The 13,954-nt window shown below is 31.1% G+C and overlaps 2 protein-coding genes across 7 annotated transcripts; both read left to right on the top strand.

Annotated features, from left to right (window-relative positions):
• Positions 1 to 1,188: 1,188 nt before the first annotated feature.
• On the top strand, positions 1,189 to 6,580 carry LOC124824705 (glutathione S-transferase zeta class-like). Its single transcript, XM_047297184.2, has 11 exons — positions 1,189 to 1,325; positions 1,412 to 1,514; positions 1,587 to 1,643; positions 1,718 to 1,803; positions 1,907 to 1,978; positions 2,115 to 2,168; positions 2,306 to 2,381; positions 3,227 to 3,288; positions 4,710 to 4,769; positions 5,658 to 5,778; positions 6,347 to 6,580. The coding sequence occupies exons 1-10, from the start codon at positions 1,323 to 1,325 to the stop codon at positions 5,754 to 5,756; spliced, it is 672 nt and encodes a 223-aa protein (XP_047153140.1). The 5' UTR covers positions 1,189 to 1,322; the 3' UTR covers positions 5,757 to 5,778; positions 6,347 to 6,580.
• Positions 6,581 to 8,605: 2,025 nt separating this feature from the next.
• Positions 8,606 to 13,624, top strand: LOC124824706 (glutathione S-transferase zeta class-like). Of its 6 annotated transcripts, none has more exons than XM_047297187.2 (11): positions 8,610 to 8,793; positions 8,898 to 8,982; positions 9,068 to 9,112; positions 9,223 to 9,308; positions 9,385 to 9,456; positions 9,539 to 9,592; positions 9,740 to 9,815; positions 11,003 to 11,064; positions 12,227 to 12,286; positions 12,626 to 12,746; positions 13,391 to 13,624. In XM_047297187.2, the coding sequence occupies exons 1-10, from the start codon at positions 8,791 to 8,793 to the stop codon at positions 12,722 to 12,724; spliced, it is 642 nt and encodes a 213-aa protein (XP_047153143.1). In that variant the 5' UTR covers positions 8,610 to 8,790; the 3' UTR covers positions 12,725 to 12,746; positions 13,391 to 13,624. The 6 variants fall into 6 exon arrangements, with proteins under 6 accessions (XP_087961646.1, XP_047153143.1, XP_087961643.1 ...); XM_088105517.1 differs by lacking the exon at positions 13,391 to 13,624 and adding an exon at positions 12,923 to 13,147 and having other exon boundaries at positions 8,615 to 8,793; XM_088105519.1 differs by lacking the exon at positions 13,391 to 13,624 and adding an exon at positions 12,923 to 13,147 and having other exon boundaries at positions 8,615 to 8,798; positions 8,901 to 8,982.
• Positions 13,625 to 13,954: the final 330 nt, after the last annotated feature.

The raw sequence follows: 13,954 nt of genomic DNA, 5'->3' as shown, positions 1-13,954 counted from the left end.
TCGTTGTTATCATTGATTTGTGAATTTAGTCTCTTTAATTTCTTCACAAATATAAGGCGACAAATTAATTGATAAACAAAAAAGTTACGCAATGAAATAATATGAAAAATAAATTTGTGGAACATTGAATAAAAATATATAATAATTCAACCTAATAACTAATTAATATTCTAACAATTTTTTTAGTATATGGCCTTGTTTAATCTTCTTTCTTAGAATAATAACACGTTTCTTAAAATTGGATAAGTTGATTCCGTAATGGGCCACTCTGCATTATGGCTTTTGGGCCGTCCAACTGTCCAATTTGACCGGAAGCATATATTCCAAATTTCCAATTTGTCAGTACCAAATTTATTATTCTCTATGGTTTATTTCCTAATATTAGACGAAGAAAAATAAAAATGCATAAAAAAATTGAAATTTGAATTAAAAATAAAATAAAAATAAAAATTCCTGTTCTTAGAAATTTCCTTTTCTCTTTTCTTATACTTTCTTTCTAATCAAGCACAAAAAAAAAAAATGAATGGTGCCAAAAAATTAGAATCTAATACAATAATGCCATATTAGATAACTAAATATAGACATTTCAGTGGAATAATAACAATTTTCAAGAGAATTATTACATGCTTGTAAAGGCTTCCAAAGATTATTTTCAAGAGGCATAAAATAGGATCTATAACATCACAATAATCTTTGACATTTGTAACTGCACGTATAACAGTTTTATATTTATTTCATACACAATATAATACAAGATGAAATCATCGTAAAAGAATGAATTTTTGTATTATTTTTATAAAAAAGAAAATAAAAAGTAAAAGAAATATATTATCATTTCTTTTATATTTTGTGAATGCATTTTAGCATCCCTTTATAACGTTTCACTCATTTGGAGAAGAATGACAGAGAATTCAAAAGTAAATTATTTGTTGTTTATTTGAGTAGATTTAAAGATAAATAAAAATAGATTTGAAAATAAAATTTATAAAAATTAATGTAAAATTTAATTGATATGATCGATTAAAAAAATTAGCTTCTAAATTCACCTCACTTATTTCTAAATCTATAAAAAAAAAAAAAAAAAAAGTTTAGCTTTAAATGTTCTCAAATTCGTTCCAAATCAAATCAACAAAGTGAATAAAGTTTTTGAGTTGATAAACAATGAGAAATTTATTATGCTTCGTTATTGAAAAATGCGAGGACATGTGGCAAAATCTGAAGCATTGGTAAAATCAAATGGCTGACAGTATTTAAAGGAATTGAAGTTGGAAGCAGGAGCAAAACACTCCTCTGGTTGGTGTTTGAAGTTGGAAGCATCAGTAATGGTATGCAATGCCTCTGATGCCTTCATCTGCTATGTTCATGGCTACTCATTGATCATTGTTACACTTGTTTGTAATTAAATTAACAGGCAAGCGCAAGTGTTGCTAAAGAAGAAGATAACAAACTCACGCTCTATTCGTATTGGAGGAGCTCTTGTTCCTTCCGAGTCCGAATCGCTCTCAACCTCAAAGGTACTTCAACTTCCTTCCTTTCTCTCTTTCTCACACTCACTCACTCGCCATTGCTTGTTACATTCGATTCAGGCCTTAAATACGACTACAAGCCCGTCAATCTGTTGAAAGGAGAACAATATAGCCCCGGTTTGTTTTCTAACCCTAAATTTCCCTAATTGCAAGATATTCATCGATTAACGAAAGAGTTTCCTCTTTTTCAGAGTTTCTCCAGCTCAACCCTGTTGGTTGTGTTCCCGTTCTAGTGGATGGCCACGCTGTTCTTTATGATTCTCTCGCCATTATTTTGGTCTTCTGTCCTTTCTGCCACTTTTCAAAATCTTTAATGTCTCATCTTCGCTGTTAGTTTCCTCTTTAAATGCCTATCGTATTTTCTGTTCTAATGCATGCAGTATTTGGAAGATAAGTATCCTCACAATCCTCTGCTCCCTCGTGATATTCCTAAGAGAACAATCAATTTCCAGGTACACTTACATTCCATTCCTCCAAGATGAAACTAACGATAATAATGTTATTCCTTTTTATCCAATATTGAAGGAAAGAGAAAGGGGAGTTTCGCAACCTAATGCGTGCATTCTCTTCTGATGTTTTGATCCGCAGGCTACTAGTGTTGTTTCCTCAACAATACAACCTCTTCATAACTTGAGTTTACTGGTAAGTTATGCGTTCAGTTTTTTTATTTTCTTATTTTTTTAATATATTGTTTCCTTATTTATTTGCTTACCAAGAAGCCATAGCTGGGTGCTGGATTGCCAGGTATGTTTATTGTTATTTTACTTTTATCTTTGCAGAACTACGTTGGGGAGAAAGTTGGTCCTGATGAAAAACTTCGTTGGGCACAAAGTGTAATTAGAAGAGGCTTTACAGGTGAGGTTTGATTTGCTTGCTGAAAATGCGTTAAAGATAGTAAGAAAGGAAATAGAAGAAAAAATAGAGCTTTTGAAGTGTCAACATTTGTTTGAAGTTAAACAATTTACTCTGAAATACTAGCGTATTTCTCACTATAACATAACATAATTCATGAAACAGTTTCATTTTCTGAATTTTAGTTCTATCTCATTTGTCTAAAAGTTAAGAGCCTAGTGTTATATAGCTTATATCTAAACGACTCAAAAAGGGGATGACCCCGTTAATTAAAATTTGCTTCCTATAGAGTGGATCCTACTATCCTAATTGGTGTCTTCTTAAATATTGTAAGTTTTTCATCTATAGGCAGTACATACAGAATTTGACTGCACCAAATTGAAATGACAGTCAACCAGGAGCGGAGTAATTGAGTCTCCAGTACTTAAACACTACAGCTTTTGATAAACAACTTGTTTTTAAATTGGAGTCATGAATTGGGCAAAAAAAAAAGGAAGAGGGAAATCTTTGGTGACAACGTATCCTATCCAATGTTCCAAATTATCCCTAAGTTGGTGTAGTTCATGAGAGTTGGAGCAATTTTTAACCAAATGCATTGCCTGATAGTTGATATCTGTTTGTTACTGTCGAAATGTTCAACCATATTTTTTGCATGTTTCATTAAATTTTGGAAACTAACTGCTAATAGAATCGCAGTGTATGTAAATGGTGCTTAATTGTGTAAATAGTTTAAGAAAATATTCACCGTTATCCCCCCGTTATTAGATATATCCTGTTTATGTACGTATTTCCAGATTTTGGTTTGTTTCTGTCTTAATCAAATGCTATTTATAAAACTTGTGTTTCAGCACTTGAAAAGCTATTGAAAGACCACACAGGAAGATATGCAACCGGGGATGAAATTTTCCTGGTATGTTGGTACTTATAGGAGTTTAGTCATTTGAAAATTAATAAATGGAAGAGCTAACGTATTTCCAAATAGTAGCCTTAAAATCTTGATTAGCAATATGAGAAATCCCTGTGTCTGACTGTGGCACAATGCAATATCTTCACATTGATCCTCTTACTAGAGCTGTCAACATGGGTTACCCGTCCTAGCCACCATGTGTTTGCCACTTGGTAGACCAAACCAATCCAACTCACTTATGAGTGAGCTTCAGAAAAAGGAGCCCTTCCTAGTCCATCATGGGTTGTGGCGGGTTAAGCAGCCAGCTCACTCAATTAAAAAAAAAATATTACAACTTTTTAGTTTTGTTGTTTTTCTCTTCAATCTACTATTTTTTCTAATATGAAAATTGGAACTAAATTCCAAATCACTGGAATAACCATGACAAATTAATCATCATATGTTAATATATTGAAAATAACCACGACAAATAAATCATATGTTAATATATATAAAATAGCCATGCCATATTTGTGTGTGTATAAATTACCTGCAAATGATACTTCTAAACATCATATTAATAGGCATACGAAACACAAACACTAAAGGATAGTTCTAAATAACATCCAAATAAAATCTAAATCATCTCAAAAGTTAATCCAACATATTGATCATAAAACTTAAGCACAACATACAATTCAAAATCATAAAAGTACAAATTACTATCTAACATCAAATCATTTATGTCCCCAGCCTTTCTTTGACATTAGAGTTAAAGTCTTGAATAGAGAAATTCCAAACACACTAATATGCTGAAGCATCTTCTTTATCCTTATCTACAATAAAAAGAAATGTTAACTCATAACAAAAAAAGATTAAGTAATAAATAATTTGATGAGCGGCGTTGCTGGCAGTAATATGACATGAACTGGAAGAATAATGTAATTCAGCAACATCAGGCAATGAAGAGTGGAGTGAGGGAGAAAGTAACCCATGAAGTGAGAGATTTTGATTTTGAGAAAAAGAATTGAAGGAGAGAAGGAGAGCTGGAGAAGAGCACGGACCCCTGGGCCATGTATATTTCCCCCATCTCATTTTTTTAATTATTTTGTGCTGATGTCGAGCCACTTTAGGGTGTTCTTTAAATTTTTTTGTCACATGTTGGTGAGCTGGGTTCTTAGTGGGTTGGGTTTGATTTCAGCTCGTACTAAAATTTGCAATTTTCTTACTCCTTTGACAGTTCTAACTCTGATATGTTGGAGCATAATTACAATGCGATTGAACTCCAAACTCAGTCAATCATCACAACACTTTGAAAATGAACAGGATTAATATTTTAAACAAGCACCAAGTTATTATCTTCATTTGGAATATGGATTTTAGCATAATGTTGCATGCACATTATAGTTATTTATAAGTTACAATCTAACAAGATCCGTTTGCAGGCAGACGTATTTTTAGCACCTCAGTTACATACAGCATTCAAAAGATTCAATATCCCAATGGTAGTATTCTGTCTTTGGTCTCTTTTTGTTCAGATATGTTTGACAGTAGGATTTCTCAAAAATACATGAATTTCTCACTTTAACAACACATTGGTTGCTAAAATACTTGCAGTCGATTTCACAAAACTAAAACTGGTCCTTGAAGCATCTGGAAGATGTGTTAATTGTAGGACTTCAAATTTGGGTAGAACTAGTCAATGTATAAGTGTTGAAGGGTTAAAGAAGCTTTTGTAAAATAGTTAATGAAGCAAGCAAACCAATGCAAGTCAAATGAATCTTACTTGGCTGAACATGCATGATGGTGATGTAAGGAGGAAGTTACAACCTCTTCATTAATGATGTGGTTAAGTTGATGAACTTGCATAGTTTTCTCATTAATTTGGTTAAATTCATGAATTTGCGTAATTTCCTCATTAGTGATGTGATTAGGTGAGTTCATGCATCTTTCCACTTTGTTCTACCTTAGAATATTTTATAAACTTGTAAAAGTTTTTTATAAATGTTTACAACCCTCTAGAAAGTTGTAAAACACGTTTCCTTCATTTTTCTAAAAATTACAAATGATGTTATACTTCCTAATTTATTCTTCAGGTTCCTTCATTCTTCTTTTTGTCATTCTTCCCATGTACTTCTCTTCTCTTTCTTTTTCTTCTTTTTCTTTGTTCATGTCGCTAATAGTGACTTCTTGAGGTGATTCTCATCCTTCCAAGCTCTCATCTTCTCTTTGAATTGTTTCTTCTTCGTCTACGGTCCCATTTTATTGACATGATATCGATTATAAATTTTAAAATTTAGAACTTTTGTTTTTCTGTAGTTTGCAAAAAAAATTTTATTGTTTGTTGAATATTTTTATTGTGACTACTTATTTGCTTTTTATCGTCCAAGCAGAACGAGTTCCCTGTTCTGTCAAGATTGCATGAGACATATTCTACGATCCCCGCATTCCAGGAGGCTCTACCAGAGAACCAGCCAGATGCAGTACACTAGTTGAACCAATAATTTGGGACCGGTAATCAATCTCTAACGAACTTTGGAAAACTTTAATAACCTCCATTTATTATTTGAACCGTATTTTTAATGTGCCAATATATTAGGCCTAAATAAATTCCAGATTTTCAATGTCACCGATTTTTGTGGAGTACCTAATTTATTTATTTTTTTCGATTTGGGTACCTAATAGATTAAACATTTTGCTTTAAGTCTCTTCTGTAATGTCCATCGGTTTTACTATTCAGGTGTTCATTAGGTTGTACCGATTCATATAATCTAGAGTATTGAAGCATGATATACATTAAGTATCTTCTGTCACTTATACTGACATGGCACATTGATTGTAATGATAAAAATAAGTTGAGCAATTAAAAGAAAATTTAAAAACATTGGAAGGATTAATAAATATCTATTTAGGAACTTGAACTAAAATTTTCTAATTTATTCAAAGTTCAATTTCAAAAAATATTGAGTACTTCAAACAAAAATTAGTATTAAAACTTTTATATCATACTAATTTTGAGTGTCCCTTCTTTTATTTGGCTAGCAGTTTTTAATTTCAAACTATTTTTATTTATTGTTCCCAGGAAATTTGATCTGATATTAATAGGGGAAATTGCAGCAGGGATTTGTCATCCGGTTGAATTTGTTGTTATTAAGGTATAAAAAGATACTCAGTAATAAGGTTACCACATCCAACGTGTGTATCACACATCCTGTGTAGTTCAAAAGCTATTTTGATTTGGGTTATATATTGTATGTCTGTAAAGTGTTGTAGTATCTTTAGTTCCAAATCTTAATGATCATGTTTTTACGTTAAATCGATGTTTCAAAAAAGTTTGAGCTCATGACAATGATGGTTTTTTAACAATGAATTGTAAGTTCTGTAGATTAGGTTCAACATATTATTCAACTCTAACGCAGTCAGAAGTGGGTTTATGGGGTGAAGTCCTTGTCATGCATTAGAATGATGTCATTTTTATATTTTGTAAGAATGAGGAACGCAAGCTTATGACATGTGTCACTACACCAACCATAAACCTCACCATTCCTTTATTCTCTCATTAGTCATGTCAGACTGACTCCAATTGTGCATGGTTGGAAGAAATTAAAAAGTCTTCATTTTATGTTTTCTTAGAATGTTGGTTGAAATTTGTAAATGTTTTTCTTCTAAAAAATGTTATTTTTATGCATTCGAAGTTTATGGGTGCAGGAAAAAAAATCAGTGCATTCCTTTGAAAATCCTACATTTTTTATGACATATATTTACCAGGATGTTCCTGTAAATATAGTAAGTGTCACGTACTTAATGTATTAATTAGGACATTCCATTGAAGATAATGAACATTATATTGTTGTGGGATTAATACTGTGGATATAATATGGATTTATGGACTATTTTCTTTTGACAAATTATTTGACTAACTTGATATTGAGTATCTGGAATAGGGACTAGATAGAGGAGATTTACCTATTCGCATATTTTTGGTGTTTAGATTAATCGGTGGAATTTTATTGATGAGTAATGTATAATCTTTTTTGTCGGTAGTATAGATATATACACGCATCAATATTTACTACAGGCAAATTCGTATACCACTAAACAATAGAAAAACAACTATTAAATCTATAGATTTTACACAATTTTTTGTAATTGTCAAAAAACATAACCTTACTAAAAACAGTTTCTAATTACCTAAAAACAATAACCAAATAATATAATGTTATTCCAATTCTAACCTGTTTCTCGGTTATGTTAAATGTAATTGAAGTTAAAACATCACTAAGAAAGCATAAAAGATAACAATTTCAAATAATGTAGCTATAACATGTTTGATGATATAATAAATCATAATAAGAGATGTAGAGGATATGAAATTCATGTCCGTTGTAAAATTAAAAGTTTAAAGCGTTTAAAGTACTTTTAAAATTTTTACATAACACGCACTCCACTATATAACTCGACTATATAATAACACTTTACTTATCCACTATGTTTCTCATGAAATATTCATTTTATAAGTGCGACTCGTCTGACGTCTTTACAAAACTTCCATGTAAGCACCACTATCTTAACTCTAGTTTGTCTTTCTTCAAAGTTCCCCACAATTGTCACAGGAAGCTCCAAGTTCACTTTGTCTTGTACAATTTGTTTGATTAGTCAGCGTCAAACAAAACCTACAAAACCTTCGATCTGTTCATAGTGTTAGAATTTTATGAATCAAAGGATGAGATGAAGACTCATGTCCGTGTTAGTAAAAGTTTTAATTGTCTAAGTTTTAGGGTTTGTTTAGCAAAACCTTCGATCTGATCATCCACAAATCAAATTCAAGTCTTTCATCTGTTATAAGATTGAACAATATGATATATTTTTACATTCATTTAACATAAAATATAAATATAAAATAATTATAAAAATATAAATTTTTATATATTTTTAAAAAAAATAAAAATAAATAAATAAATAAAGATAAAATTAAATAAATATATAAAATATAAGTATGTCAAATAATTATTTTTGTTTAAGATTAGTTATTAAAGTACATATAATATTTATCCAAATCATATCCACTACTTTATTGAAAAGCCGCTTTACAAATGTTACACGTTTGATATTTCTTTTTAATATTTTTTATTACACTAAATTTTTTATATTTATTATTTTTTACTTTCTTTTTAAAAAAAAATACGTTTATATTTTTATAACTATTTTATTTTTGTAATGAAGGTAAAAGTATATTATTTTTTTTCTATCTGCAACAAACATGAAAATGATCATTACAAGAAGAATTCTTATATAATCACAAAACAAACCTGTACGTGTCACTGTTGATGTGAAGAAGCGTCACTCCTGATGTCAATTCTTGAACGTGTGAGGTGAAAAACAATCAAGAGGCTTGACTAGGCACAGTATTGTATATAATTTCCATGCGCAAGTTGAGGCAAATATGTCAAACAGGGTTAGGAATGCGGAAATACTGACCGCAGAGGTGGGTTTAGCCTGCGACTGAGCTTCGTAGGTGGTACTGACATGGTATGGTATGGTACTATGTTATGGCATTAAGCCACAACACCAACTTGCTTTGCTTTATTTCCTTACCCTTTTTTTGTTTGTGTGCATGTTTCATGTTTGATGAGGAGGCCACTGAGAATAAGCTGAAGCTGTATTCACACTGGATAAGCTCCTGTTCCTTCCGAGTCCGATTTGCTCTCAACCTCAAAGGTTAACTCACTCATTACTACCCTCTTACTCTCTTACTTCCTTTCTTCCAAATGTCTCACCTTCCCATTTATTTTCTTCTGTTCAGGACTACCTTACGATTATCAAATAGTCACCACATTTTCTGATCCCGGTTTGTTTATTTGTTTGTTTTCTGTTCTACCAAAATTGTGAGTTGAGTTATGCTGATCAATTCAGTTCCCTCTTTGTGACCTTCTTCTTATGCCTTTGATCTGTGTTTAGAGTTTCTCAAGCTCAACCCTATTGGATTTGTCCCTGTGCTGGTGGATGGCGATTCAGTAATTGCTGACTCTTTTGCCATTATTATGGTAAGTGAGTGAGGGAGTGAGTGATTCCTCATTTCTTTTCCATTGTCTTATTTTCTTATTCGGTTTTCACATGCAGTACTTGGAGGATAAGTATCCTCACCCTCCTTTGCTTCCTCATGACATTCTCAAAAGAGCAATCAATTTCCAGGTACAATTATTACTTGATTTGTTTCAACTTTCAGTTCTCTATCAGATGCCATCTGTTGTAATAATTTCATTCCCGTTCACAGGCTGTCACCATTGTTTCCTCATCTATACAACCTTTTCAAAACTATACTGTTGTGGTACATTTAAGTGCTTTTTTTTATTGAACAGTCAAGCGTATCTATATGTTACATTATTGTTCATTTGTTTCTTTTCTTGAGGCAACTTTATCACGACGCAAGGGTGCATATAATGTATTATTTATTCTGGTCCTTTTGCATTTGCAGAAGTATATAGGGGAAAAAATCGGCCCTGATGAAAAACTTCCTTGGACCCAACGTGTAATAGGAAAAGGCTTTACGGGTGAGGTTTTTCTAACTTGTTCACCATCACTTTACAGTTTAATTGGAGAAGGTTTTTTGTGTCAGTTTCAGTAAGTTGCCTGCTTAAAACTTGAGGGAAAAGTTTTTCCCGTGTTAGTTAATTCCAACATTTCTACTGTAAGACATTCTGTTCATATTCTTAAAGTTTGGATTTCTGAGTTCATTTATTCTGTCAAGTATTGTGCCAAGTTCATTAGTTAGTATATTAGTTACTTTTTGTTAATAACTGTTTGACAGTGTTATGTTAAAGTCTGGGTTATTCTGACCATTCATATTCCCATCTATGTAAGGAACCATTGCACCATTGCTTTCAATTATGAATGCAGAATTCATTTCTCAGTTTCTCTAGTCATACGAAATAAGTAGAGATCCTTTCACTGTGTTTTCAGATTATTCAATCCCTTCTATCTTCTCTCTGAGAACTGTCTAACATTTATGGCTTAGATAAGTTTTAAATCCCCAATATGTGACTAATTTTTTCATTTAAATTGGGTACCTAATAAATCAACCATTGTGGTTTAAGTCTTTTATATTATCTGTATCAGTTCTATTAGTTATAGTTAAACTTTTCCATGTGTCTCATTATCTTGAGTGGACAAGTCTCTTCCATTCCCTATATTTAGATGATACATCACCATATGATGCAAAAATGTCTATTGTTATGATAAAAAAAGATCAATCACATATTAGAGACTGAAAATAATTTAAGCCAACATTTATTGACAAAAAACTATCTACAGTAACTAAGAAACTCAGATCAATATACAAGAATGAAATTTCATTTAGGAGGGTAAGAACAAATAAGATTGTTTTGTTTCTGTTTTCCCATATGTATAACTCTGTTTACTTTACAAACTAGCTTGTTATCCAAGAATAATAGCTAAGGTTTTTGTTACGTAGCTTGTCTCTTTGTAGAGATAATATTGCAAGTAGTTTGATTTGGGGTTCTTGTACATTTACATTTTTTTTAGGTGAAGGTGAGCGTTGGGGCTCCAAATTAGGTCTTTTAAACCTCTAGGGTCCTGCTGTGTGTGTATATATATGTATATATCACCCTTTGGCTAATATGAAGTTTAACACAAAAAACTGTGATTATTTTGCGCCATTTAACAGTGTTTTAGATAAGAGTTAATTAAATACTGAAATGCTATTGTACATGTGTTTCAGCACTTGAAAAACTGTTGAAAAACCATGCAGGAAGATATGCAACTGGAGATCAAATTTTCCTGGTATGTTAATGGAGTTTAATAGCATCACTTTGCTTCTTTTCCAAGGTCCGATAACCTAAATATCTTCTCTAGTAATACGACACATTACTTTGCCTGCCCATAACATTTATTCTTATGCTCTGCAGTACAATTTTAGTGCATTTCAACTAAAAAGTCAACACACATTTCTGAAAATGACAATGTTACACCCTTAAAAACTCAATAACTCAGAAAAAAAAAATCCACTAATATTTTAATCTGATAATAAATCCAACATAATTTAAGCTTTTAGCCAACAAAGGGTTTATAAAACAACTTAATACATAAGCCAATATATATATGTTATGTGTGTGTGTTAATGTTGATGAACTACCTTAACACTGCTTAGAGTTTCATCAATACCTACATCATTCCCTGCTCATCATATATCTAATACAATCACATCAGGGCACCCCACAAAACACAAAAACAATTCATAAAGCATAAATCATTCCACGAAATAGTTAAAGATAGCAATTTATACTAAGTTCTACTCATCCAAACAAGATCAAATACGACTTATCAGAAAGCTAAGAAACTCTTATGAAGACTTCAAGTTGTAAAAAAACATTTACTTAGCTTAAAAGTTCAAAAATTGCAACAACTTCAACTAAAACTGACAGCTTGGCGTTTACTCACTAAAAGACTCGTAAATACACCTAGAAGCTTTTAATTCCAAAATAACAAAAATATAAATTACAAACAATCTAAAGGTTAGTTGAGAAGAATCAAAGTTCTCAACTACACCACTAAGGAAGAATATGGAAATCAAAGGGATTATAGAGCAAAAATGATCTTACTCTATTTCCAACTACCCTATCTCACAACTATCCATAAATTAGATCCAATCTTGAAGATGAGAAATGAAGTCAGTTTTTTAGAGAAAATGAGAAGCTAGAGAGAATAAGAAAGGAGAAAGGAAAACAATCGGCATCTATTTTTTTTTTCTGTTTTTCCTAAAGAAAAAAGAAAGAAGATGAAATAGAAAGAAAGATGAATTGAATGAAGCTGGGCCTGGCCAAAAGAGTTTTACAGAAAAGGGTTCGGCACAGCAAGAAGGGCTTGTTCTGTATCTTTGTCAGAGTATACTTTTCAGTTGCATGTTCTATTTATAATCTAACAGAGAAATGATTGTGGTTTGCAGGCAGATATGTTTTTAGCACCTCAGTTAGATGCAGCAATTAGGAGATTCAACGTTGACATGGTATTATTCTGTCCATGATTCACTGACTTCATTTTTTAATATTCACCCTTTAATGATAACAGCCCATAATTGGATGAGTGTAAAAAGTATTATACTGTTAGTCCATACTAATTAAATCCTTATTTAGAAAGTTATATCTATGAATTTTAATCCATTGATAGTGTAACATTTTTTAAACTTACGACTTTATCAAGACGAAGCTCATTGTGTTAAAATATTTTCATATTTCATAGCTTTCGATACATACATATGGTTATTTCATGATGCCAAATCTTAGTTCATATAATCATATCTGTTGTCCAAATTCATAGATCTTTATTCCTTTTCTTGTTCAAACAGAAGGAATTCCCTACTCTATCAAGATTACATGAGGCATATAATGAAATCCCAGCATTTCGGGAGGCTTTGCCAGAGAACCAACCAGATGCAGTTCATTAGTTGAACCAATAATTTGGGAATGGTAACTGATCTATACATTATAGCACCATATGAAAATTTTTATAGCCATTTTTGGTTTAGTTCTGTTAACTTGCTGAAGATAACAAGTCATATTCTACATTATATTATACAAATTATATCTGGGTTTAATGACTTCAAACTCCAATCATTGATCAAAGAAATGTGACCTGATATTAGGTTGGAAATATTGCAGAAGCAGCCACTGATTCAGCGGTGTTATTAGTACTCTTGCAATAGAGTTGTTAGATACAATAGGAGGAACAGTTGATGAAAGTGATTTAGTTTGTATGGTTAAAAATCCTTGTGATTATCTTTCATCTCATATTGCTGCTAGCATACTGAGATTACATAATTCTTAAACGATCTACATGTTCCTATTATTTCTCTGCTTTGTTTCTTTGATGCTTTTGTTGACTTAACTGCATTTTGGACCTACTATTATGGTCTATGCTTGATTTGGATTTCTCAATAAATTTTTTCCTCGGATTTTAGATGTTCTAAATGAATTTTAAGAGATAGAAAATGATTTAAAAAGTTAAGAAATTGAAAATCTGTTTTAAACATTTTTCGAAGTCGTGATTTTAATTTTTGAAGATGGAAAATTTTCGGATTATTTACTTGATTAATATAAAAGTTTTGTTGTAGGTTTTGTTGGATAGAAGATTTCAAGAAGCTTCAAGGAGATTAGTTCATGAAGGCTTTTTAGGAAAAAAAAATGAAAATATGTAAATTTAGATTAAGATAATGGAAAAATTTGATTGTAAAAATTTTAAAACTTTTGAAGGACTCTTTCATTAAAGTTAAAAATTTGAGAGCCAAATTCTGAGTACAGAAATTTCTCAAAAGTTTATTTGGCTGTTAATGAAAACTAATTAAACATTTTTTTTCTAGGATTTAAGATTAAAAAATTTACATGGGTTTGCTTTTTGGTATGTGTTTATTTTCCAATAACAAATTAGTCATGTTTCTGGACTATGCATTCAAAGTAAAAAACATAACAGAAGAGTTGAAAGTGAAACATAAAAATATATACGAAAGATAGTGATATTAAGAATAAATGGATATTTTTTTGTCCACAAGAGAAAGATAAGTTTACCTTGACAAAGGAAAAACTATTAAAAAGGAAGAAATAACAGTCAAATATATTGTTTAAAATGAAAAAAAAAAAAGAATCTTCACAATAAACACTATAAAAAGAATAAAAAGGAA

This window comes from Vigna umbellata, chromosome 1 (assembly GCF_029865625.1).
Source record: "Vigna umbellata cultivar VRB3 chromosome 1, Vumbellata_1.0, whole genome shotgun sequence".
NCBI lineage: Eukaryota > Viridiplantae > Streptophyta > Magnoliopsida > Fabales > Fabaceae > Vigna > Vigna umbellata.
The sequence above is the reverse complement of the archived record's forward strand: the minus strand, read 5'-3'. Positions and strand labels throughout refer to the sequence as shown.

Bases quoted from the DNA above. Each gene is read 5' to 3' on its own strand.
- LOC124824705 (XM_047297184.2), top strand. The intron at 1,979-2,114 runs GTACACTTACAT...TTTGATCCGCAG, and splicing joins AGAGAACAATCAATTTCCAG to GCTACTAGTGTTGTTTCCTC. The intron at 4,770-5,657 runs GTAGTATTCTGT...TCGTCCAAGCAG, and splicing joins AAAGATTCAATATCCCAATG to AACGAGTTCCCTGTTCTGTC.
- LOC124824706 (XM_047297187.2), top strand. The intron at 11,065-12,226 runs GTATGTTAATGG...TGTGGTTTGCAG, and splicing joins CTGGAGATCAAATTTTCCTG to GCAGATATGTTTTTAGCACC. The intron at 12,287-12,625 runs GTATTATTCTGT...TTGTTCAAACAG, and splicing joins GGAGATTCAACGTTGACATG to AAGGAATTCCCTACTCTATC.